The sequence below is a fragment of the Myxine glutinosa genome, chromosome 6 (genome assembly GCF_964187855.1).
Source record: "Myxine glutinosa chromosome 6, kmMyxGlut1.1, whole genome shotgun sequence".
Lineage (NCBI taxonomy): Eukaryota > Metazoa > Chordata > Myxini > Myxiniformes > Myxinidae > Myxine > Myxine glutinosa.
The window spans coordinates 144,795,762-144,821,230 of NC_136266.1; the positions used below are offsets into that span (position 1 = coordinate 144,795,762).

The 25,469-nt window shown below is 44.5% G+C and overlaps 1 protein-coding gene across 5 annotated transcripts in view; it reads right to left on the minus strand.

Annotated features, from left to right (window-relative positions):
* LOC137430403 (uncharacterized) overlaps positions 1-25,469 on the minus strand; it is a 71,566-nt gene that overhangs the window by 43,832 nt on the left and 2,265 nt on the right. For 2 of the 5 annotated variants that reach the window (XM_068121254.2, XM_078780647.1), the window contains 12 exons: positions 21,134-21,304; positions 20,183-20,359; positions 18,090-18,218; positions 17,803-17,991; positions 9,224-9,393; positions 4,925-6,318; positions 4,214-4,346; positions 3,084-3,319; positions 1,702-1,763; positions 1,334-1,412; positions 827-1,156; positions 443-685 (listed from right to left, as the gene is read on the minus strand). In XM_068121254.2, coding sequence (XP_067977355.2) covers positions 443-685; positions 827-1,156; positions 1,334-1,412; positions 1,702-1,763; positions 3,084-3,319; positions 4,214-4,346; positions 4,925-6,318; positions 9,224-9,393; positions 17,803-17,991; positions 18,090-18,218; positions 20,183-20,359; positions 21,134-21,255 — 3,264 coding nt within the window. In that variant the 5' untranslated portion in view covers positions 21,256-21,304. Of the gene's footprint in view, positions 1-442; positions 686-826; positions 1,157-1,333; positions 1,413-1,701; positions 1,764-3,083; positions 3,320-4,213; positions 4,347-4,924; positions 6,319-9,223; positions 9,394-14,252; positions 16,144-17,802; positions 17,992-18,089; positions 18,219-20,182; positions 20,360-21,133; positions 21,305-24,792; positions 25,260-25,469 lie in introns of those variants that run through there. The other 3 variants (XM_068121253.2, XM_078780649.1, XM_068121256.2) reach the window with 3 other exon arrangements.

Consider the following 25,469-nt stretch of genomic DNA (forward strand, 5'->3'; position numbering starts at 1 on the left):
TAATCTGGGACGGAAGAAACTTTAATGAACACATCGCCCAAAATTATATTTTCCTTTCATGGATGAGACTGCGTCTCATATTCATACTTTCCCTGTATAACCGACTCAGCGTCTCTTTCTCATGCTCTTCCCTCTAGCCTTTCAGGACTGCTGCCAAACACCAACGAATACTTTCTCCGACACCCATAACTGATACTGTATATTCTACTCTCATCACTCATTCTGTAACCCCATCTCCTCCCTCACACTCCCTATGACATACTGTATACGTTTTGTGCCTCTTGTTATTCTGTTAACCTGGCACCATCTGTCTCTCAGCTTCTCCATGAGCCTTGAATTGTATAAAAATTAAATAAAACCATGATGATGATGATGATGATGTGATGAAAATAATTTCGAAGTACAGTACAGCTTTATCCAGGTCATCAGGGTATGCACTTACAGAGATTACTTGTTTATCACGATGCAGAAAAATCTCAGGGACGTTCTCCTTGGGAATGCCAGACATGACTGGCATTGTGCCCGTTTGTGACTCGGACTTGGACTTTGTGTTATCCGAATTACCAAGATTTTCCACCTTTTCCTGCGCCAACCACCACTGTTCGCCCTTGAGAATGGCAGTCACTTCCTGTAGCAAAGGATTCTGGGAGCCAGGTACAGCTGGTACATGCTGAGATTTCTTGGGCTTGTCAGGTGGAAGAAAGGCGGTGACAAAGAAAACATCTTTAGTTTAGCCCAGTGTTTTAAAGTTTATGCCAGTGTGGCACAACAACACACACAAGTCCAACTCGAACAGAATGAGAGTAGAAATAACAAAACAACCAACCTTTATTAGTCCAACATCTTTACTCTGTCTCTCATGTCCTCTCATGGGCACGTTGCTTTCAATGTTATCCAAGTGCATGCCACATTCTTTGATTTTATCCCTGGCACTAGCTGGGCAATCTCCAGAAACACCACTGTCACTTAAGCTAGTCGTTGTACATTCTTGTCCAGGCACCCACAGGCCACAGCGCTCGTCTAGAGCCTTGACAATTCGAGCAGCGAGCCTGGAATTGTGTCGAGCCACGGGCTCGTGTTGGGTCAGACTGTTGACCGTGCGCATCCGCCGTGCCAAATCTCGATTCACAACAGGGCTCAGCTCACATTCACGGAGCTACGTGGAATTGAGGCAAGTCATAAATAAAGCAAAACAGCTGATGAGGAGTTGTTAAATTCACTATGGTACAAGATAGTCTATGGATAAAAACGTTGAAAAACAATTGTAAAATAAATCAAGGGGTGTCTGTGTATTTGTCTGTCTGTCTGTAGGAAAGAAAAACAAAATACATACACGGATGTTTTGAAGGCTCCAGCAAATATCCTTGATGTTGACAGTGTTGCCGAATGTTACCCAACCTCGCCTGAAAAACCTGTTCACAAAGCACAAACTGTCCACCTAATTGGGCCGAATTGCACCGATTTTTTTTTTTAATTGGCTGGCCGAGCAGTAATGGTGAGCCTTTGGCTGGATTTTGTAAAAAGAATATCCAGTAAGAAAGCACAATACAAACAAATGTAACGACGCATGTCTTAATGCTTGATAGCATGAAGCAGAAGTTGAAGCAGGTGTCAAAAGCTAAGAAAAGGAAGACTGCACAAGCAAAAGAACAAGTTTCACCATGTTCCTATCATAAAGGACCAAAGATAATGCAAACATACCGCCGGTCAGGTTGCGGCTCTGAAAGGGCAACTCGAATGAAGCCTGGGATCCTCCGGCAAAGCTAATGGAAGATCATAGGAGTAGAAGAAGAATCACAAGTTAGCAGTGCACTGAAAGACAAAAAAATCTTTAGAATGGAATGATTTAAACCATTTTTTATGAACATTCAAAGGGAAATATTTTCAGGAGCATTTGAATGATGAACCAGAGTGAAGTTGATGTCACGCCATCACAACCCCACACTTACCACCAACAGCAAATTTGAAAGATGGGAAAAAGTTCTACCAGGAATGACCGAATATCAAATTTTAAGTTAAACTAGAACGGCACTCTTCGACGTCGCCCGATATGCCTCCGCCCACATTATTACATCATTATACATACTTGTACCACCAACTTTGATTTAAATCCCTTGAGTTGTCAAGTACCACATTTTCACATGACATGACCTCTGACGCCGAAATTTAAAAAGTTAATCTTTGCATCAAAATATATACTAATGCAACGTTTGGTCAAAATCCCATCACTGGTTAACAAGTTAGCTTGGAAACAGAATTTTTACCTAATGGGACCTCTGACCTTTGACCTCTTGACCCCATAATCAAATCAGTATATCTTTGCACCATTATACATACTTGTAATAAGTTTTCCTTAAATCCCTTCAGCCGTTACATCCCTTGCTGCTAGAACGGGAAGGAGGAAGGAGGGGAGAGGAGGTCGAGGGAGGGGAGAGGAAGTCGAGGGAGGGGAGAGGAGAGGAGGTTGAGGGAGGGGAGAGAAGGTTGAGGGAGGGAGGAATAAGGAAGGGGGTAGAGGAGAGATATACTGCATCTTTTGTTCCTGGCGTCTTTTTGGGGTGGGGCATTGACAAGCTTGAGGCTAGAGGAGTAACAGTTGAAACTCAAATCCCATCCAGGTTCCTCCTGATGACTCCATCTTTGTCTTTTTGTGTTCCTCCCGATACTCCAGTGCTGCATTTGGTCAGTTATTTGATTAAGGTCTAATAGTCTGAGGGGCTTGAGGGGTGAAAATGTACAACGGTTATGGGGGTCTAAACGGTATAAAACGTTTAAAGGGTGAAGGGATCTAAAGGTGTCTAAAGGGTTTCAAAGGTAAAAGTGGTCTAAAATGACAAAGGGGTGTTAAAGGGTCTCCAAAGGTCCAAGGGGTCTCTCATCAGTCTAAAGGGTCAAAAGATACATTCCCATATCATGTAATTAATAGACGTACTTGCAGTCAGGATGCAACTGACGTGCAAAACAGCATGTAATTAATAGATATATAGTCACATGGCTTGACGGACAGACGGACTGTTTTTTGTTATATATATTCTACAGTTTGTATCCACTGGTGTATTAAAAAGTACTCTTTTATAACTCACAGCCATGATCTCAGCCTTTGATATGTTCGGTGCGATATTCCGCAGGAAGATAGAAAGATTCCTCTGCGCTGGCATTCGTGCCTTCAGCTCATCCAGTTTGCTTTGATCGATCAGTGGCTTCTCAACAGCTTTTTCACCCGTCTCTTTCCGGTTCCCCTGCTCTTTTTCACTCGTCGTTTTCTCCACACCCACCTCCTTACTATCTCCCTTCTTCACTGCATCGTCGCTGAATTTTACTGTGCACAAACAAATAAAAATGTAACTATTCTGGCTCATATGAGTGAGGCTGGCTCAGCATGATGTGGACGAGACACAACACATCAGGTTGTGTCCACAATAAGAGCAGCAAAAAGAGAAGAAGAAGAAAAAGAAGAAGAAGAAACATAGGGGCACTATCCCTGGCGCTCACCTGGTAGAATAAACAGTATTCTACACAATGACTGAAGGTATTTTAAACCAATTTCAATGCTTGCTAGAAGACAGGGCATCATGTGGAATCATACAAACATAATCAGAAGACTTTAAACAAACAAAGAATAAAATAACTACTTTGGATGGCAACCCACCCCATAGACCCCCAAAGGGGCAGATTTTTTTAAATGCCATGAACAAACTTTGGTACATCATGGGTGGTGAAGGTTGTGGTCAAGTTTCATTAGAATTGCATGTGTAGTTTCTGAGAAGAAAGCAAATACCTATTTTAGGGGGGGGGGATCAAACCCAGACCCACTTTGACCCCCCGTAGATCCCCTTGGATTTCGAATTTATTAGTGCCAAGAACAAACTTCGGTACATCAGGGGTGATGAAGGTTGTGGTCAAGTTTCATCGAAATCATGTGTGTAGTTTCTGAGAAAAAAGCAAATTCCTATTTTGGGGGGGTCAAACCTGGATCCACTTTGACCCCCGGTAAAACCCCTTAGACCCCGATTTTTATAATGCCGTGAACAAACTTTAGACACAACACAACAAATATAATTTCTGCCAAGTTTGGTCACAATCCCTTCAGCGGTTTCGGAGAAGAAGTTGCAAGTGTTTACGGACTCACGGACGGACGGACAACGCGCCATCGTATAAGCTCCCTGGAACTTCGTTCCAGGTGAGCTAAAAACAATGTAAATTACAAACATACCTTTTGTGGACTCAGATCGAGACTCATGCTCAACTTGATCTCTGGAAGTGTTCACATTCAATAGGGTTCCAATGAATTTGTCATTGCCCTGGCATTCTGAAGGTATTCTGCCATCTGCTGCTATCGTTTTCGGCTTCAGCACAAAAAAATGAGAAATTAAAAAAAAAAAAAACCAACAGGTGGCAGCTGCTTCTTCTTCCATCATTGGATGGCGGCATGGCTGTGATGCTGATATATGGCAGCTAGGTACATCAAATAAACTTTAACAGCACTGTACCAGAGTTAAAGACCAGGCTTTGCTTTGAAAATGTATACCAATTACAAGCAAATAGCAAATGAGCCTGCAATGAAAACAAATATTTAAAGTAATTATCACATGTTAGCAAAGTGAAGTACCGAAATTTAAGTTTGTGCTATTAATTTGTTTAGAGAACATTTACAGTAGTTTCGCATCAATCTACATTTGGTTTTGCATCAATCTACCTGAACATTTATCAAGATGAGGTATCTAATGTTCAACAGCACTTCATGTTCATATACCTTTGCACCTGCTCATCTAAGAATGCAATAATTTCAATAAAATCTGAAATCCTTCCTCAATGTGATTTTCAACTTGAGAATTTATTTTTCTTCCAAACAAAAGGATTTTAATCTGAAATATTCCTGTTGCTCTCACATACATATTCACAAACTTTGAAACAATGCACTCACTTGCATAGCAATTTCTGCTGGTACTTTCTCAGGAGCAGCAGATGTAGTGGGAGCAGCAGCATCAGCAGGGGAAACGTCAGAAGAACCATCAGCTGGAGAGGCCGGAGCCATAGCAGGAAAAGTGGGAACAGCTTGAGCAACAGCCAGAGAATCGGGAGCGGCACAAGGAGAGGCGGGAGCGGCGCAAGGAGAGGCGGGGGCGGCGCAAGGAGTGGCGGGGGCGGCGCAAGGAGAGGCGGGGGCGGCGCAAGGAGAGGCGGGGGCGGCGCATGGAGAGGCGGGGGCGGCGCATGGAGAGGCGGGGGCGGCGCAAGGAGAGGCGGGGTCTGCGCAAGTAGAGGCGGGGTCTGCGCAAGGACAAGCTGGGGCAGCGCAAGGAGAAGCGGGGGCAGCGCAAGGAGAAGCGGGAGCAGCGCAAGGAGAAGCGGGGGCAGCGCAAGGAGAAGCGGGGGCAGCGCAAGGAGAAGCGGGGGCAGCGCAAGGAGAAGCGGGGGCAGCGCAAGGAGAAGCGGGGGCAGCGCAAGGAGAAGCGGGGGCAGCGCAAGGAGAAGCGGGGGCAGCGCAAGGAGAAGCGGGGGCAGCGCAAGGAGAAGCGGGGGCAGCGCAAGGAGAAGCGGGGGCAGCGCAAGGAGAAGCGGGGGCAGCGCAAGGAGAAGCGGGGGCCGCGCAAGGAGAAGCGGGGGCAGCGCAAGGAGAAGCGGGGGCAGCGCAAGGAGTAGCGGGGGCAGTGCAAGGCGAAGAGGGGTCGGCACAAGGAGAAGCAGGGGTGTCGCAAGGAGAAGCGGGGGTGGCACAAGGAGTAGCAGGGGCAGTGCAAGGCGAAGAGGGGTCGGCACAAGGAGAAGCAGGGGTGTCGCAAGGAGAAGCGGGAATGGCGCAAGGAGAAGCAGGAGTAGCAGGAGTAGCACAAAGAGAAGCGGGAGCAACAGAAGAAGCGGGAGCAACAGAAGAAGCGGGAGCAACAGAAGAAGCGGGAGCAACAGAAGAAGCGGGAGTAATGGCAGAGGCGGGAGTGGTAGAGGTAGAGGAGGGAATGGTAGAGGAGGGAATGGTAGAGGAGGGAATGGTAGAAGCGGGAGTGGTAGAGGCAGGAGTGGTAGAGGCAGGAGTGGTAGAGGCGGGAGTGGTAGAGGCGGGAGTGGTCGAGGCGGGAGTGGTAGAGGCGGAAGTGGTAGAGGCGGAAGTGGTAGCGGCGGAAGTGGTAGAGGCAGGAGTGGTAGAGGCATGAGTAGCAGAAGTGGTAGTAGCAGAAGAAGCAGAAGAATAAGGAGTTTTGACATTCATCGTGGAGCCTGGAGACTTTATTCCCAACTTATGCTGCTGACGTGCTATTTCTCGTTCCAACTTGAGCAGTTGTAGGTCCTCATCTGTGCCATCCTCCAAAAGAAGAGATGCTTAAAAAGACAAAAAGAGGGAACAAAATACCGTGCAAGTTTAAATGAACCATGCAGATTGAAATTCCGCTCCCAGTTCCTCTAGTGAGGAAGCGTCGTTTGAGCTCTCCACGTCATAAACGTTAAGTATTTTCCTTATCGTGTCTTTGGCAAATTTCCAATGGTTATTTTACTGTGTATGTGTTACTGTCTGTTTCTAGTTAGTCTTGGTTTGTAATTCATGCAAACTTGTATGTAATTAGTCGTTTTTTGTTTGCACTGTGTGTGGGACCTGGTCCCTCGAGGCTTCCCTCACCCCGTCGGTATTTGTAAACTCAAGTTCTTTCTTTCGCTGTATTGCTTTTTTCTTTGATTTTCTTTTCACCCTCTACATCCCCCGAACATCTTACCGTTTGTCTAAAGTTTGAAATACTAAAAAAGAAAAAGAAATATATATATATATATATAATAGTATTAATTATGTCCCTGTTCTCTACTGTTGTACCTGTGTGCTTCCCTCTCTCTCTCTCCCATCTTGTCTCCCGCTCCCTTTATTATATGTTTTATGTGTCCGTTTATGTTTTTTGTGATTAATGTGTTAGCTCTTACACAAGCCTCGATCTTGTATACAAAAAAAGAAAAAAGAAGAAGCAGAGATAGTGTGGGTTTTGGGAGATTTCAGGGGTGGGGGAGAAGGAGGGGTCGAAAGTGCTGATACAAAATAAACAGTCAAATTGAATGTTTGTTTTCACCAGATAGATCTCAAAGAAAATAAGATCTGAAAACATTTTACAAAATGGAAAGGGCAACAGGGATGTAAAAAAAAAACTACCCTCAAAGGAAAGGGATTCCAAGAGGGATTTAAAAACTAAATAATTTAGCTGTGGAAATTTTCAAAGGCAACAACTTCAATTTCCGAAGAGCATACCTGACATGCTCGATCACAATATGTGAAGAGCATCCCAGACATGCTCGATCAACATGTGAAGAGCGTATCTGACATGCTCGATCAATATGTGAGGAACATACCTGACGCATGCTTGATCAATATCCGAGGAACATACCTGACGCATGCTCGAACAATATGTAAAGAGCATACCTGACAAATGCGTGATTCAATGTGAAGAGCGTACCTGACAAATATGCGATCAGCACATCTTAAACCTAGTTTGAAGAACTACCAGGTGATTTGCCTATTTTAGATGCTCTTGCAGAGTATAATGTACGATTTAGTGAGAAGTGTAAGACAGGTGCCAATTAGTGTCGCTTTAAAAGTTATCGGCAATGTTTAAAATGTATAAGTTGGTGCACTGGGAGCCAGCTAAGTGTCTTAATTACTGGATGATGTGATGACATCTGCATGCTTTTACTTGGAACATGGCTGCCATACTTTGGATAAGTTGTGAGCACTTGAGATTAAAGGGAGGTATGTGTGCTTACAGTGAGATGCACTAATTAAAGTGCAACGGTTATACGTGCACAGGACAAAAATGCAGTTGCTTTGAGATTTGAGCGGCAGGTTCGTTTTCTGATTCATGTTCCGAATAGTGTTCAAAATATAACATTTGATTAAAATGAAGTTGTTCCTCGATCATAAACTGACATTTGTAGATGGAGGGACGGACGTAGAGACGAACAGACATGAATGCACGCCATCTTGGTCAGCCCTCTGTCACCTCGCTAGACGGATGTAGAGACGAACAGACATGAATGCACGCCATCTTGGTCAGCCCTCAGTCACCTTGCTGAGGTCTTAAGCTGCCAAGTTGATCCGGCCTGCTCAACAATGCCTTGACTTGGAACAGGTCGTAATGCTTTCTGTACGATTAAGCGCTCAAAATTTATTTTTTCACTTTCCTCATTCATATAATTGAATGCGTGATCTTCATACCGACAAATCGCTGTATACATTGCTAATGGCTTGCCAAGCCAACACTTCCTTATCATCTGTTGCGTTTGAAGTGCTTGCTTGAGTGCTTAAGCCACTTGGTGAGCACTCGACAAGCTGCTTGTTAAATATCACGGCAAGGTCAGCTTTGGTCTTAATTGCTCTTTTCTTATCAAAGCGACAGGTCTTATTTGCTCTCTACCACCTGTCCCCTACTCCTCTCTCTCCTCCCCTCTCTCACCATCCTCCTCCCTCCAACAACCTCCAAAGGTACCTCCCTCCTCTCTCTCCCCACCTACTCTCTATCCTATCCTCCTCTACCTCCCCACTCTCTATCCCCTCCTTCCATGCTCCCCTCTTCCTCGCTCCCCCCTTCCAAGCTCCCCGATGCTCCTCTCCCTCTCTTCGTACTCCTGTCAGTGAAGCAATGGATGGTAATATGGATTATTAGGAAGAAAGCTTTCTTACTCCATCATCACTTACCTCATTATACATACCTGCACCAAGTTTGACCAAGATCCCTTCAACCGTTCTCAAGTTATCGCGGTAACGAAAACCTATAACGGACGGATGGACGGACAACCCGAAAACATCATGCCATTGGCGACTTCGTCGGTGGAGGCATAAAAATGAAGAATTTTATTAATATTCCGCTTAACCTGTCAATGAACAAGGGTCACCATCATTGTTCCCTTAGTGCGACGAGCAATTGTCTTTCTTCACGAGAGTGGTAACCACCAAAATGTTTGCCAAATTTGATCGAGAACCAAGCCTAACGTTTTCATAGGATGCCATAATAATCCATGAGATAATTGTGCCCCCAAAATTCTCATGTCCTCGGATTGGGCATATGTGTGCAGGCATTCAATCACGGGCCTGTACTGTGCTTAGACCACGAGACTGACGAGACAAGCACACAATAAAGGCAAGCATATGTCAGACTTTGCCACTTTTTGAAAGAGGTCCAATGGGAAAAAACTCAAATATTTAAAATACATAATGTGTTATGAAAGGACAAAGGAACTTTGCGAATCACACCTGCATCCATGAGTCGAGCAATTTCATCAGCACATTCAAAATCGAGAGAGACACCATGGAGCCAATTGGCTCCTCGGAGACGTTCAAACACGGCAAGTCGAGTGCGAGCTACCAAAGCTGATGCTGCACGATGTCGGCTCATATCGTCTGGGTGGTACCGAATACGAAACCTGAAGATAAAAAGAAAGTGGAAGGGATCGAAAAGGGAAAATTAAAAAGAACCATCAGTTGTTAGCTCATGAGAATGGGAAAATTTTGACATGAAACATATGAAATACAATATATTGTTACAATATCTCTAGCTTGTATAAAGGGAAAAAAAAATGAGGCATTTTAAAATGTTATGGAAAAAAACACCAACACTAATTAGTTTAAAAATGAAGATGGCTAAAATTATTTATTCAACACTATCTAAAGTTTGATTGCCGTAATCTAAACAAAGACAAATAAGCTTGTATTAAAGCTTTTATTGTCCCCCGTCGTACCGCGGAGCGAAAGGGGGACTATGGTTTTCCCCTCCGTCCGTGTGTGCGTGTGTGTGTTGAACCTTGTGAGCGGAATATCTTGAAAAATAAATGAACTACTAACTTCAAATCTGGTGTGTGGGTGTATCTAGGCATAAGGAAGAACGCTATTGAAAATTGGGTCCCCACGTCAAAATCCAAGATGGCCACCACCATACATGTCTGAACCTTGTGAGTGGAATATCTTGAAAAATAAACCAACTACTCACTTATAATCTGGTGCGCGACTGTATCTAGGCATAAGGAAGAACGCTATTGAAAATTGGGTTGCCACGTCAAAATCCAAGATGGCCGCCACCATATATGTCTGAACCTTGTGAGCGGAATATCTTGAAAAACAAGCGTTACGCCTAGGTCCCCCGTCGGTGAAGTGATGCGAGTTGACAAAGTGGAAGATGCAAGGCGGCCATCTTGGATTTTGACGTGGCGACCCAATTTTCAATAGCGTTCTCCCTTATGCGTAGGTACACCCACACACCAGATTAAAAGTTAGTAGTTCGTTTATTTTTCAAGATATTTCGCTCACAAGGGGTTCAGACATACATATGGTGGCGGCCATCTTGGATTTTGACGTGGCGACCCAATTTTCAACAGTGTTCTTCCTTATGCCTAGATACACCCACACACCAGATTAGAAGTTGGTACTTCGCTTATTTTTCAAGATATTCCACTCACAAGGTTCAGACATACATGGCGGCGGCCATCTTGGATTTTGACGTGGCAACCCAATTTTCAATAGCGTTCTTCTTTATGCGTAGATACACCCACACACCAGATTAGAAGTTGGTACTTCGCTTATCTTTCAAGATATTCCTCTCACAAGGTTCAGACATATATATGGTGGTAGCCATCTTGGATTTTGACGTGGCGACCCAATTTTCAATGGGGTTCTTCCTTATGCCCAGATACACCCACACACCAGATTAGAAGTTGGTACTTCGCTTATTTTTCAAGATGTTCCTCTCACAAGGTTCAGACATACAGGGCGTCAGACATACATGATGGTGGCCATCTTGGATTTTGACGTGGGTTGCACGCACACACCAAATTCGAATGCCGTCCTTCGCTTACGCACGGACGTACGCACGCACGGACGGACGGACACACAGACGGAGGGGAAAACCATAGTCCCCCTTTCGCTCCGCGGTGCGACGGGGGACAATAAACGAACTACTAACTTCTAATCTGGTGTGTGGGTGTGTCTCCAACCCACTCGCAGATATTATCGACTCTTCCATGTTTCCTGCGTCTTCCACTTTGTCAACTCACATCACTTCGCCGACGGGGGACCTAGGCGTAACGCTTGTTGATAATTATATGATGTCAAAATTAACAAGTACAAAGCGTTCCCTTTATTCCAAGAAACAAAATGTTCACCAAGTGGTCAAGCAGCAAAGGGTGTAACAAATAAAGGATTTAGCAGTGCTAAAACAGGTTCAATTAATCAGGATATTTAAACAAATCCTTAACTGGTTTTCTTATCATCAGTATGATATTTTAAAGGCTGTGTGATGTGAATTTTGCTTTCTATTTTTGATTTTACATACTGCAGCTACGTATATACAGTCGAACCCTGACATTCACGGGGGATATGTTCCTGGAAAATGCCGCGAATGTCGGAAACGCGAATGTGCGGGCATTGTTTCAATGGTAAAGGGGAGATATATTACCAGTGGATCCTGATTTGCAGAAAATGCATGAACGTTGAAGAAAATCTGCTAATGTCGGGGCATTGTTTCAATTGGGGAAAAGGGGACAGCTAATTGCATTAATAGATGCAGTGGAGTGTTTTCATTCATTCACAGCAACTCACGGGGGATGACGTATTATGCAGCTGATGAGGTGTCCCGCAAAAATTTTGACAGGATGAATGGTGGGATATCCGGCGCAGCTGTTCACAGTGTGAATTGTGGGATAACACGCGAAGCTGTCTACAGTGTGAATGGTGGGATATCCCACCATTACATTTTGTTTGTGAAGTAAATGTTAGCTCTTTCACGAGCCTCGATTCAGTATACAAAAAACAAAACAAAACAAAAAACAATAATAATATCCCACGCAGCTTTTCACAGTATGAACAGTGGGATATCCCGCGAAGCTTTTCACAGTATTAACAGTGGGATGTCCCGCGAAGCTTTTCAAAGTAAGAATAGTGGGATATCCCATGTAGCTGGCTTATAGCCCAGCTAAAATATTATTTATGTGACCGCTAAATGCCGTGAAAACACGAAGCACATGGGTGCAAATATAAAAGCCGGCCATGCACGCTGCTTGTGAAAGATATGTTTATTTTGCATATGTACAGTTCCTTTATGTGTGGCTGGTGGAAGATGTGTTTCAGAACTGTGTCATGCTCGCAGCAACTTTTTTATCGTGCCCATGAAAAACCGCGAATACACGGGACTCAGCCTCGAATGTAGGAGGAGGTCACAATTTATCATATGAGGAAACCGCGAACTTCGGGGTCCGACGACTATATATAGTCGGACCCCGAAGTTCGCGGTTCCGCTATTCTCGGTTCCGCTATTCACGGTTGATAAAATGTGACCTTTTCCTTTATTCGCAGAAAAGTGTCCTGCAAATTCGCAGTTGTTTTTCTATTTGTGGCCGCGTCCCACAAATTCGCGATTTTTTGGGGGCGCAAAAAAAAAATTCACAAGCCACTAGCTTGACACATTTATAAACCCCATCCTTCACCAGCCATGCACAAAGCAGCCGGACGTATGCAAAAAAACATCTACAAGCTGCGAGCATGACCTGCTCCTACATTCGCAGCGCTGTGATTTGCGTTTCCATGGCGTACACATGATATTTAGTCACGGGCATGTGCAAGCATAATTTCTGTGAAATTTGTACACTGTGGGCCCATTATTGTCATCACGGGAGCAGAAAACGTGATTTTCCTCTTCTTTTTTTTTTTTGCTTGGAGTGCGTCGAAAATCACGCCGTTTCTGGTGCTAGCTCGGTAACACCCCGGAGTTGAATGACCAGACATTCAGTTTCTAGTGCCCCAAGGTATATTTTATCATAAAAAATACATGAGATAAATCAGACTTTTTTGTAAATATACTCCCTAACCTGGGGGTCTAAACCATCAGAACAAGCTGCATTCCAGGAGACTTGCGTTAATGCAGACCAGTAAAAGCATTGGATCCCACAGAAGAAACAAATGGTACTTATTCAAGCAGTGAAAAGCCAAAGGATTAAATCACCATGTATTGAGATCAAATAAATATATATGTACAATCCACATCAACAAGCGTTACGCCTAGGTCCCCCGTCGGTGAAGTGATGTGAGTTGACAAAGTGGAAGACGCAAGGTGGCCATCTTGGATTTTGATGTGGCGCCCCAATTTTCAATAGCGTTCTCCCTTATGCGTAGATACACCCACACACCAGATTAGAAGTTGGTACTTCGCTTATTTTTCAAGATATTCCGCTCACAAGGTTCAGATATACATGGCGGCGGCCATCTTGGATTTTGACGTGGCGATCCAATTTTCAATAGCGTTCTTCCTTATGCGTAGATACACCCACACACCAGATTATAAGTTAGTAGTTCGTTTATTTTTCAAGATATTCCGCTCACAAGGTTCAGACATACATGGTGGCGGCCATCTTGGATTTTGACGTGGCGACCCAATTTTCAATAGCGTCTTCCCTTATGCGTAGATACACCCACACACCAGATTAGAAGTTAGTAGTTCGTTTATTTTTCAAGATATTCCGCTCACAAGGTTCAGACATACTTGGCGGTGGCCATCTTGGATTTTGACGTGGGTTGCACCCACACACCAAATTAGAATTCGGTCCTTCGCTTACGCACGCACGTACGCACACACGGACGCACACATGGACGGAGGGGAAAACCATAGTCCCCCTTTCGCTCCGCGATGCGACGGGGGACAATAATCCAGCTTCAAGTACACAATAAACACATTCATATCAATAGAGTTAGACAAGTAGACACGTTTTGAAAAACTCTTGACAACAGCCCTCGGAGAAGTCTTGGGAATTAGGGGGAAAAAAGGAATTAAAGAACTTTTTTTTTTTAAACCTATAACATTTGCATCTTGATTATCTGTGGTAAGGAAGATGATACAAAAATGCCAATTACTTATCATAGTTGAGGTTTGTCTTGATTGTTTTGGTGCTTGTGCCATCCTGTGCTATTATTATTGATAATGTCATTCATGTTGTACATAAGTATATGTAATTGTCAAATTGAAATGACCTTTAAATTACGGCAATCAAACAATTTATTCCTCAATAAAATGACCAAACTTCACAATGTAAGAATACAAATTATTCGTTTCTATAGTTTGTAAAATAAGATTTTCCACATTATTATCACAAGTCATGCAAATGAATTGCAGCTGACAAATGATAGCTGTCCAATTCCAATGATGATAAAAACAATTCACAGCTCTGTACCTGAGAAAATGTTCAATCACTCCCAAAAAATAATTACAAAAAAAATCTGGCAACAAAGGCATTCATCTTACATTTTAACAACGAGGTAAGTGGCAGAATCTTCTTCGCCGAGATCTTTACACAAATCAGCGCTTTGGACGGAGACTATACGCAATCCTGAATGTTCGGAAACAATTAGCCAATCACACGTCACCTTTGCTGGATTCAAAAAGTGCATGGCAGCCAATCGGATCCTGCTTTTGCCAAGGAGTGCCGTTGAGGGTAAACCATGAAAAAGGGAGAAACGCGCAGCATTGGAAACGACGTGACCGCTTGTGCGGTCTCGTACACGCCATCGTGACTATGTCAAATCTAGCTGACACTGAACAGCGCGAGCACTGCATTTTGCGCAGCACGTTTTAGTACTTTGAAAACTTTGCCTCGCTCTGAGCCGGCGCATCCGGGCACTGCATTGTGCGCAGCGCTGCGTGTGGGGTCACATCCACGCCGCCCTTAGGGACTCTTTCTGGACTCCAAACGCAGCTAGCCTGCACGCTGCATTGTGCGCAGCGTCCAAAAGTCTAAGCTAGCGAACAACCTCAAGCGAAGACATCGAAAACCTGATGGGTGCTGTTCTTGGGAGGAAAAGAGAATGAGTTAGCACAGGATAAAATCAACTTACAATATAAAACAACCAACTTGGAGAAAGGCTTTGTTGTGCAGCACACATTCACTTCATCTTAATCCGAGCTGGCTCATTATCATAATTAATGTGAAACAAAACAAAAACACAAACATATGCATACAATTTCGGATTTCACATCTCATCCAATGTTAAAAGGAAAGTCGATTGGTGAAATTGTTGGGTTACGCTGCAAAATTTAAATTTTCTTTCTTAACGTTTCACTGTGAAAAATGTTCCTTTTGCGCAAATCTGTGACCATTTCACGGACAAACTTGGACTCGGGCAATACTTGACAATTTTCACAAGAAAATCTCTCCGAACGTACCGGATCATCCTGGTTCGGCCTCCTACTAATGCAAAACACTGAGTCCGATTCCAGCCTGAACTAGCTCAAAACTTGTTGGTGAGTGTAAGACATAATACAATCAGCATTTGTTACCTAAATGTTGCCTTTTTGAAATGCAAGAATGAAAAGTAACAAATTCAACTATGTTCAAAGATAGAAATCCTCCAATATCAAAGATATATTGATTATGAATGATCAAATAAGATTATGATCAAGAATGCTTTAAAAAATTTTTTTTTACACGTGTGAGGTACAGGGAAACTATTACAATGCAAGACCTTGGCATGTGGGCAGTGTGCTTGCGTAGGATAGATCATTTTGACATGCAAAAAGGAGTTGGTGTTTAGGTTAAGTTGTCCTGTCAATATGTGCCTGCAGTAGGTGGAAGGTGACGGTCTCGGTCTAAACATCCCTGGTGTTGGGCTAGCGGCTAGGGTGCCGGCTTAGGATCCTAGGATCCTGGGTTCGAATCTCGGTCGATCGCCGAATTAACGCCAGGGGGGTTGACTCAGCCTGTCATCCTTCCGAGGTCGGCAAATTGAGTACCAGTAAACTGGTAATTCCCTGTTTATCGTAAAAAGGCGACAAACAGGGTTGGCGGCAGGAAGGGCATCCGGCCGTAAAACATTGCTTCAAAAGGGGACCAAAAAAACAACAACCACGGTCCCCGAAAAGGCCAACCCCCGCTTTGCGGGGGGAAATGGCCTCTAAACGGTGGTTTAGTAGGTGGAAGGTGGTGTTGTTGGCTGGAGTAGTTAGTTAGGTTAGGGATGTCACGTGACGTATCTTTCCTGTCCAAACCAGCAAGGGCCAGGTGAGGGGACATTTTAGCCACTCCCCACTGTGAAGAAGAGGATCCAAGGTCACGACCGTTGTGAACGTCATCACCTAGGGCGTGGTTCTGGGTGGACTGCCTTGACAGCGAGGGTGGACGACACGGCTCTATTCTAGCCATCTAGCCATTGTCCCACCCACCCCTCCCAATTGTCAGCAAAAAGGACCCCTATTGGCCAGAGCTGCCACCTGATTGAGCTGACAGTGGGATGACACACCGTCAGTAGTCATGCTGCGTCACATGAGGACAAGAGGAGGGAAATTGGGGGAGAGATTCGCACCTCCAGATTGACATTCGATCTCTTTTACCTGGGCCATTCTTGGTGCTGGCCCACTGTGCTTTTGCTGCAATATGGTCAGAATGGGGCTGCTCTGCTCCTCTCCGTGCTGTTGCACCAAAGACAGTTGAACTATACAAAAAGCCACGCCTGGTTCTGTGTGAGTGTGGGCACCGAAGGTGGACAGAGGTTATGTTTTCACCCGTCTGTCTGAGTTTGAACAGGATATCTCAAAAAGTTATGGATGGATTCGGCCGAAACTTGGTGGGCAGTTTGGGCGTGTGGCAAGGACGAAATTATTCAATTTTGGTGAAGATCTGGATCCTATGAAAAAAAATGCAATTTTAGAAGAGATTCTTCACCATTGAGAGGTGGGGCCTTACACAATATATAGCAGGGCATTTCAAAAAGTTGTTGATGGATTGTGAGAAAACATGGTGGATGAGTTGGTAAAATGACAAGAACAAACCAATTCGATTTAGGTTAAGGTCCGGATCAAAATGCGGCCCATCAGTGGGATACAACACAAACTGTTCAGCCTGGTGGATGTATACGCTCCACCGAGTGCCTTCCTTGTTTTTTTTTTGTATTGTTAAGTGCTTATTCATTATTATCATCATCAATCATCTGTCTTCCTCTCACTGGATCTGTCCATTTATGTGTATCATGTTCATTTCCTTTTAATGAATAAATCATTGATTGAGGAGGTGTGAGCTGTATCTGCAATGCGCCTCCCATACATCACTCGTTTCTGAATAATTAGACATTCCTTGAGAAAAATCGTCAAATTAGGGGTAATAATAAATCAAGAATATCCTTTGTTTGGATGACAGTGGTTTCCTTGGCCGAATGGCATTGGAGAAACAATGCCCATCCGCCCGGGGCTCGAGTCCTGAAAATTTACAACCCATAAATTAGCATTGAGCTGGCCTTTCATGGGGGTAGTACCTCTCAGCGTGGACGTTTCATGTTGTGAGGGAGGGAGGCAAGGGGGAGAAAGAAGAGGGGGGGGGGGGGTGGGGAGTCAGGAGTCAGATATAGAACTAAGAGTCTAGCCAGTTTCATATTTGCAAGGAGGATAGAGCATTTACACCCCTGCATTAAGTGCCTGTTTCATGCAAAGTTATCCTTCGTACTGCCTTTGGGGGCACGGTGCTGTTCAATTTGACGCTTAGACAGGACAACGTTCCAGCTCCAATAATTCCTGGGATCTACATTGGCATTGGGAGAATTGCAGTAGTTAATTACCAACGTGGTTTATACTTTGTTTGTTGCACAAATGCATTCTCAGCTCTGATTCGTCAGCAACCAAATTTAGTCTTAAGCCAGCCATCCACGAAGACAGCTGCTTTGGTATTTTAGGTTCACGCTCCGGCCATGGTCACATGCCCACCTCCGTTAGGGCTGTCTAATGGAGCAAAGGAAATACACAAGTTGACTGTGTCAAGATTGAAATCCTTTACCACTACCTCTATGTTATCCAACACAAACTGACTTACCATTCCTCATCCTTGTGGTCCAAGAAAAAATCTTGGAGTTGTTGCCTGCGGAAGTCCATCTTGTAGTCATGGTACCGATCAACAGCCTCAGTTTCACTTACTGTGTCTTCTAAATTCACAAGAAAGTCTTTGAATGTCTTCATTACTGGTACATGATGCTGAAAATCTCCTTCTGGCATTATGCCAAGCCTGATAAAAAATATATATACGAGTCAAGCAGTAAACAAAATGATATGCAACGCAGTGAAAAACTCAAGCAGGTTTGCTGTGGTTCCCTTTTGCCAGACCTGGAATGAATTGGCGGGCCCTGCGGAGGCATCATTTGAGGTTCAGATATCCAGGGCTGTGGAAAAGGAGGTCCACTTTGAAACTGATGTTCAAAACCCATTCGAAAAGGGTCTACGCTCCTCTCGTCCCTGACAACACAAGGATTTTATTTATTTAAGACAAGTGAACTCATAAGGTCAAAACATTAAATCGGGCGGCCCATTTGACATTGTGATCTTAACTGGTCAAATCTTGGGTACTCTTTATTTTGTCTATCACCTCCCAAATGCCTTGTGATTCAAGTAATACGAGGAGGGTAAGTCAAAAAGTATTCACAATTTGTCTGTCTTTTTCCCCCAGAGTTGTACACACTGCTGACCGTTGGCGGTGCTGCAATCACTGAGCGTACAGATTGATGCTTTGTGGGATTGATCGATAGCTTAATACTCAATTGTTCTTGTGAGGTAAGCATGGCCGCATTACTTTTGACTTGCACCAAGAGCAGCGTGCTGTAGTTCGTTCACCATCAGCTGGTCAAATTATGCTCAATGTGTTCTGGGATTCCCAAGGTCCAATCCTTTAACATTATCAAGAAAGAGTAACCACGGTAACCAGCGCAAGGTACAGCGATATGCTTCGTAAACAATCTGAAGCCAGCGATTCGAATGTTCGTTTGCTGCATGACAATGCCAGCCCTCATCCAGCTTGCCAAACTACGGAAGCTAAACGACGAGGTGAAGGAGGCGGTTCGTGTGTGGCCTTGCACACAGCCGATAACCTTTTCTTCTGATTATATTCAAAAGCTTGTGCACTGCTGGACCAAGTGTATTGAAAAGCAGAGTGATTATGTGGAAAAATGAGACCTTTTCCAATCTTGTTAACATGCAAGTGTGAAATACAAAAAAAGACATTGCTGATACTTTTTGACTTGCCCTCGTAGATTGTAATGCGACCAGGATTTGCGATCCAAATCATGCCGGTGATTATCTTCGCAGGCCAGCTGAGCGATAGGGGAGGCCCAGTAGCGGAATTTGAATAGAGTAGCGTTCAAAACTTGCACAGAATTCAATTTAATATGTGGCAGGATTAACTAGGGGACCAAATTAAAGACACAAGTTAAACAAAACAAAAAAACAGGTTTAATGAAGAAATAAAGGAGTATGGGAATTTCATGAACAAGGAAGGCGAAGGCACCATAATGGTGGATAAGACACACATCTCCAAAATAGAAACCGGCTCGCCGACTTATCATTTTCATTTAAAAACACGCGCACATGCAAACATGCACATGCAACTCTTCCAAAGACAGGTGTGAATGGAAAATGTCACACAAGAAACCAAAACAACGAGTACAGCCCAAACAATTGTAAAAAAAGAAGAAAAATATAAAACGAAAAAAACAGTTGGACAGATTGGGCGCAGACAAAGAAGGATCCTTGAAATGGCTAAGAGGAGGTCAGCTCAACTGGGATGGAGAACGAATCATTATAAATGCCGAAGACTAAGGACACAACACCAATGGCTTTAAGAAAATGGTGGGATTGAATCAATCGGACAAGTGCAGGTTTTGCAGGGTAGAAACAAAGTACGAGCCACCCTCTATCAGAATGTAAAATAAAAATAAAAATAAACTCATGTCAGTGCAGCTGTACACTCAAAGGCATAATAAAGTAGGTTGAGTAATCCACCGGCACTTCTGCAAAAGTCTCAATATCCCAGTTCCAGAAAACTCGTGGAAACATGAACCAAAATAAATCACTGAAAACAAGGAAGTAATGCTCACGTATGACCTAATGATCCCATCAAGCATGGACAGAGAAAACAAAGCATTGTGACTGGATATAATACTGAGGTACAAAAAAAAGAGAAGAAGGCATTGCTAATTGAGGTGCCAGTACCCACAATATGGGGAGAAAACGCAAAACTCCGTTCCACCTTCTGAAACCCACGTATGAAGATAACAACAAAAAGGCACGCATGCACACATACGAGAGGATAGAAAGGCAAAAGGGCAAGGATAATAAAACAAGTTGGGCAAAGCATTGTAATACTGTTGTGGAGTGCATCCCGTCTCCTCGGACGGTGTCAAGGTCATGGGGAACAAGGGACGTACCAATCACGACGCATGCGTTTGGGTGGGGGGCTCGGTTCATGACGAGATGGATATCTGTCTCGACGGTTCCGCTCATAGTCACGTGCGTCATCACGGCGACTGCGATCCATGTTCCGATCGTAATCTCTTTCCATCCCACGGTCCATGTCCCGCTCCGTCGCTCGATTCCTGAAATCTCTAACACGCACATCATAATGCTTATCTGTGTAAACAGCTTTTTTTTAAACGACATTACTTTCCGGTAAACCTAATATTTAGGGTTCTCGAAGAAAAAAAATCACTATTATCCAAACAGCTATGCTGTGATAAAGACGAACTGTCATGGGCAAGTTCATTCTTGTGATGATTATCATGATGTGGATTCAAAATCCTCTATGTGACTTTACAGGTAAAGCGAGAAAAAATTGTGATGCAGTCTCACGAAATTTTGCATACATGGTGCCAATACCCAATATCCCCCCTCCCCTCTAGCTGATTTTATTTACTCCAGAACATAAATTTTACATTGAAGTTATTTCTCTTTATTCCCGCTGCCACCGAAGATGGATGGAGGTTATCTTTGCAGCCCTGTTTGTCTGTGTGCAGGATATCTCAAAAAATTACAGATTCGGACGAAAATAGTTGAGCTGGTTGGGTGTGTTACAAGGCCGGAATGATTCGATTTTGGTGAAGAATCGGAATCAATTCTTTTCGGAATTGAGACAGTAGTTCAGAATCAGATTAGATTCTCAAATTTTAAGAATCGCCAAAGCCCAGTGAAAATAACCTCCTTCCACCTTCTGGGGCAGAGATAATGATGATAAAATAATAATAAATGAAATATCCTGTTAAAAAAAACAAATTCCGCTTGATGTGTCAGAGTTAAATGAGAATGTATTAAACTTTAATATTTGAAATCTCAAAGGCTCTAATTACTTATTGTACTCGTACATTTTAGAGTTAAATGGTTACCTTTCTTCCCAGCCTCTCCGCCTGGGTTCCCGGTCTCGATAGCGGTCTGACTCGCCACGTTCCCTGCGGAATTTCTCTCTGCGGCGCCGGTCCATCTCCTCATCACTCTCTCGGTCACCCATTATAGCAGTCTTGCTTTCCCAAGAAGAAATACACAATTATGCGTGGATCCTAGGATGCAGCAAGGTATAAAAAAACACAAATTATGTAAAGCTCTTAAAATAAACAAGAATGACCACACTGTGGTTACAACAACAACATGCATTTTAAGGCCATTTTCCCTGCAAGAGTGGGGGTTAGCCTTGCGGTCCCCATGACAATCTTCTCCATTTTGCCCTATTTTCTGCATCTCTCCTTGTTAACCCCCTTGTCCACATTTCTTCTTCCACCATCTTTAGCCAAGTCTTTCTCGGTCTTCCCCATCCTCTACTTCCTTCTACATTCATTTCCATCACTCTTCTCAGCCAGTCACTTTCATCCTTCCTCAACACATGACCAAACCATCTCAACCTGTTCCTCTTCACAGCATCAATCACAGGCTCCATTCCCATCATCTTTCGCAATTCATCATTTGTCTTCCTCTCTCTCAGCGACACTCCGCACATCCACCGAACCATTCGCATTTCCACCGTTTCCAGCCTTCGTTGCTGCTCTACATTCATGACCCATGTCTCGCTCCCATAAATCATAACACTTCTCACACATGCAGCATACACCTTTCGTCCTTTCCCTTCAGCTTCAACGACACTCCCCTCGTCATCAGCACGCCACGCAGTTCCCGAAACTTCTTCCATGCACATCTCACTCCAGCAACCGTTGCCGAGTCTGATCCACCTTCTCCATTCAGCATGTCTCCGAGGTAGCAAAATGTTTTCACACCTTCCAGCTTCACGCCGTCTCCAAGATCCAACTCAACATTTCCTCCATCTGCAGCTCCCTCTGTGCACACCTTACATTTGAATGTAGCTGCCACACTGGTTAATGACCCTCTCAGACCACAACATTTTTGATGAACCCACTCAGCGCACATTGTACATTGAATGGAGTTCACTCCGACACCCTTCCTGCACACAGCACATGGCCACTTCCCAGTTCATTCCACCTCACCACATGCTTTACCACTTGCCATCACCTTCGTCTTCCCTATATTCACCTTCAGACCTTTTGTCGCCATACATTCCTTCCACTTGTTCATCTTTTCCTTCAGTCCATCCATACTTTCCGCAATCAACACCAGATCATCTGCATACAACAACTCCCACGGTAAACCTTCCTTTACGGTCTGAGCCAGCACCTCCATCACAGCTACAAATAGTAGTGGACTTGGTACCGACCCCTGATGCACTCCCACCTTCACCTCAAACTCACCACTGTTCCCGTCCTTCGTCCTTACAGCTGTGCGCGCTCTTTTGTACATTGCCATCACTACTCTGATCAACCATTCCTCCACTCCTAACTTCCTCAATGCCCATGTCACTACTTCACGCGGAACCCTATCGAATGCTTTCTCCAGATCAACAAACCCAAGAAACAACTTCTTCCACTTCTCCATGTACTTCTCCTGCAATTGCCTCACAATAAAGAGCACGTCTGTCGTTCCTCTTCCTGGCATAAATCCAAACTGCATTTCATCAATCTTCACTTTCTTCCTTATCCTCCTCTCCAACACCCTTTCCAATACCTTCATTCCATGCTCCAATAACTTTATCGCTTGATACGAGCCACACTCCAGAGGGTCACCTTTCCCCTTGTATAGAGGGACAAGGGTACTCAGTTCCCAATCCACTGGAATGCGACCTTCTTTCACCACCAGATTACAGATCTCTGCCATTCTCTTCACACCCCAACTTCCTGCTGCCTTCAACATATCTCCCACAACTCCCGTTGGCCCTCCCGCTTTTCTACTCTTCATTGCTTTTATCGCTTCCTCAACTTCCTTCTCAGTTATCTTCTCTGCCGGTCCTAAAACTGGGTTACTCTCTATGTTTCCATCCCATTCATTCTCTATATTCAACAGCATTTCCATATATCTTTTCCATCTTCCTTTAATTCCATCTGGGTCCACAACGATTTGTCCCACTTCATCCTTCAAGCAACTCACCCCCATCACATCACACCTCTCTTTCGCTATATACTTTGCAATCCTGAATACCGGTCTCTGACCCTCTTCCGAATCCAAGCGTTCTCCGAACATTTTCCCACATGTCTCCTGCGTCTTTGCTACCTCTTTCTTTGCAGCCTTCCTGACTGCCTTATAACTTTCATGCTCTGCTTTTTCTGCTCCCGTACCCTTCGCCTTCTGCCACTCCTTGAACTTCTTCCTCTTCTCGTTAATCCTCTTTCCAACTTCATCATCCCACCACCATGTTTCCGAGTGCCTCGGTGGTCCTTTTGTCCATCCACATACCTCACCAACGGCTCCCAACAGACTATCTTTCATTGACATCCAACCACGTTCAAGCTCAACCACATCATCCTCTACCCGACTCAGCCTCTCTTTTAATGCCTCCCTTACTGTCACCGCTTTCAACCTCCACACCTTCATTCTCGGTTGGTACTTCACCCGCCGAGCTCTCCTCGCACCTTTCACCCTTATGTCGCAGACAACCAAGTGGTGCTGTGAAACAACCTCCTCCCCCGGGATCACCTTTGTGTCCCGGAGGTGCCCCCTATCTCGCCTACGCACCATCAGGTAGTCAACAGTTGTCGTCGACCCACCTGACGTGTATGTAACAAGCTTATTATCCCCTTTCTGGAACTGAGTATTACAAATCAACAAATGAGCTCCATCAGCAAACTCCAAAATCCTTTCACCTTCTCCATTTCTCACACCATATCCGTAACCCCCATGAACTCCCTCAAAACCATCCATACTCCTTCCCACATGTCCATTTAGGTCTCCTCCTACCACAACAACTTCCTCATCTTTCACGTTTTCATCAGCTTCTCTATCGCACACCAGAACTTGTCCTTCTCTTCATCGCTCTGACCAACCTGCGGAGCATATCCCGAGATGACGTTCACCAAGGGATTTCCAATCATCATTTTCACCATCATCAACCTGTCACTCACTCTAGTCACACTCACCACACTGTCTACAAACTCCTCAGAAAACAGGACACCAACACCATTCACGCCCTCCGGGCACCCTTGCCACACAAACTTGTATTTCTGTCCCTGCCTACCCTTCACCATTCTCACACCACTTCCCTTCCATCTCGTCTCTTGCACACAACATATGTCCACTCTTCTTCTGACCAATACTTCCACCACTTCTCCTGATCTCCCTGTCATTGTCTCTACATTCCATGTCCAAAACCTCAGAAACCGATCTCCACTTTGGGCTGTACCCATCCCATATGTAGTTGTAATTGTCATGGTTCTCTTTTTGAGGCAATGTTTTTATGGCCGGATGCCCTTCCTGACGCCAACCCTCTTAGTCGCCTCTTACGACACGCAGGGATACGGTGTACCTATTCTAACCAGGGTACACACCGTACACACCGGTCCAAGTCAATTCATGTAAAAGCACAAGGATGGCCGAGTCGTCCTCCCAAATACATTGCACATACAAGCTCCTCCACAAGCTTGAGATCACTATTGATAAAGAAAAGGTTCGTTTACACTGCACGTTAAGTAGCTAAGATGGCCAGGCGTACAGAATGTAAACGCAACACTTTCGAAGGCGAGATCCTCAGTGAGCAGAAGCACTCGGAACCCTCAAGCACGTCGTGCAAACGAGCCTCAGGAAGCAGGAAAGGAGGCCTCAAGCACGTCGTGCAAACGAGCCTCAGGAAGCAGGAAAGGAGGCCTCAAGCACGTCGTGCAAACGAGCCGCAGGAAGCACGAAAGGAGGCCTCAAGCACGTCGTGCAAACGAGCCTCAGGAAGAAGGAAAGGAGGCCTCAAGCACGTCGTGCAAACGAGCCTCAGGAAGCAGGAAAGGAGGCCTCAAGCACGTCGTGCAAACGAGCCTCAGGAAGCCTCGTCTTGTCCTTTCCTCGCTTGTTTAGCTGATGACGATGAAAGGAAGACCGACGAGGGTCGAGTTGAAGCTTCCCGCGTCAATTGGTGCCTTGGCAGCGATTGTCTAGCCCCGAGCGTGCAGTCCGTACTGTGTTTACAACCTGCGACAAAATCCGGTAACAGGCCGAGTGGAAAACGCACATTTAAAGCACTTTAAAAACATGAACAGTGATTGGGAAACACATTTAATGCACCATTGAAAAATTAACCTGACACCTCTTATCCATGTCACCCTCCCTATGGTATCAGAACGAGCTGATTCGTCACAGTCACTGATTGCTTAACCCCAATATTGGGACATTCAAAAATTA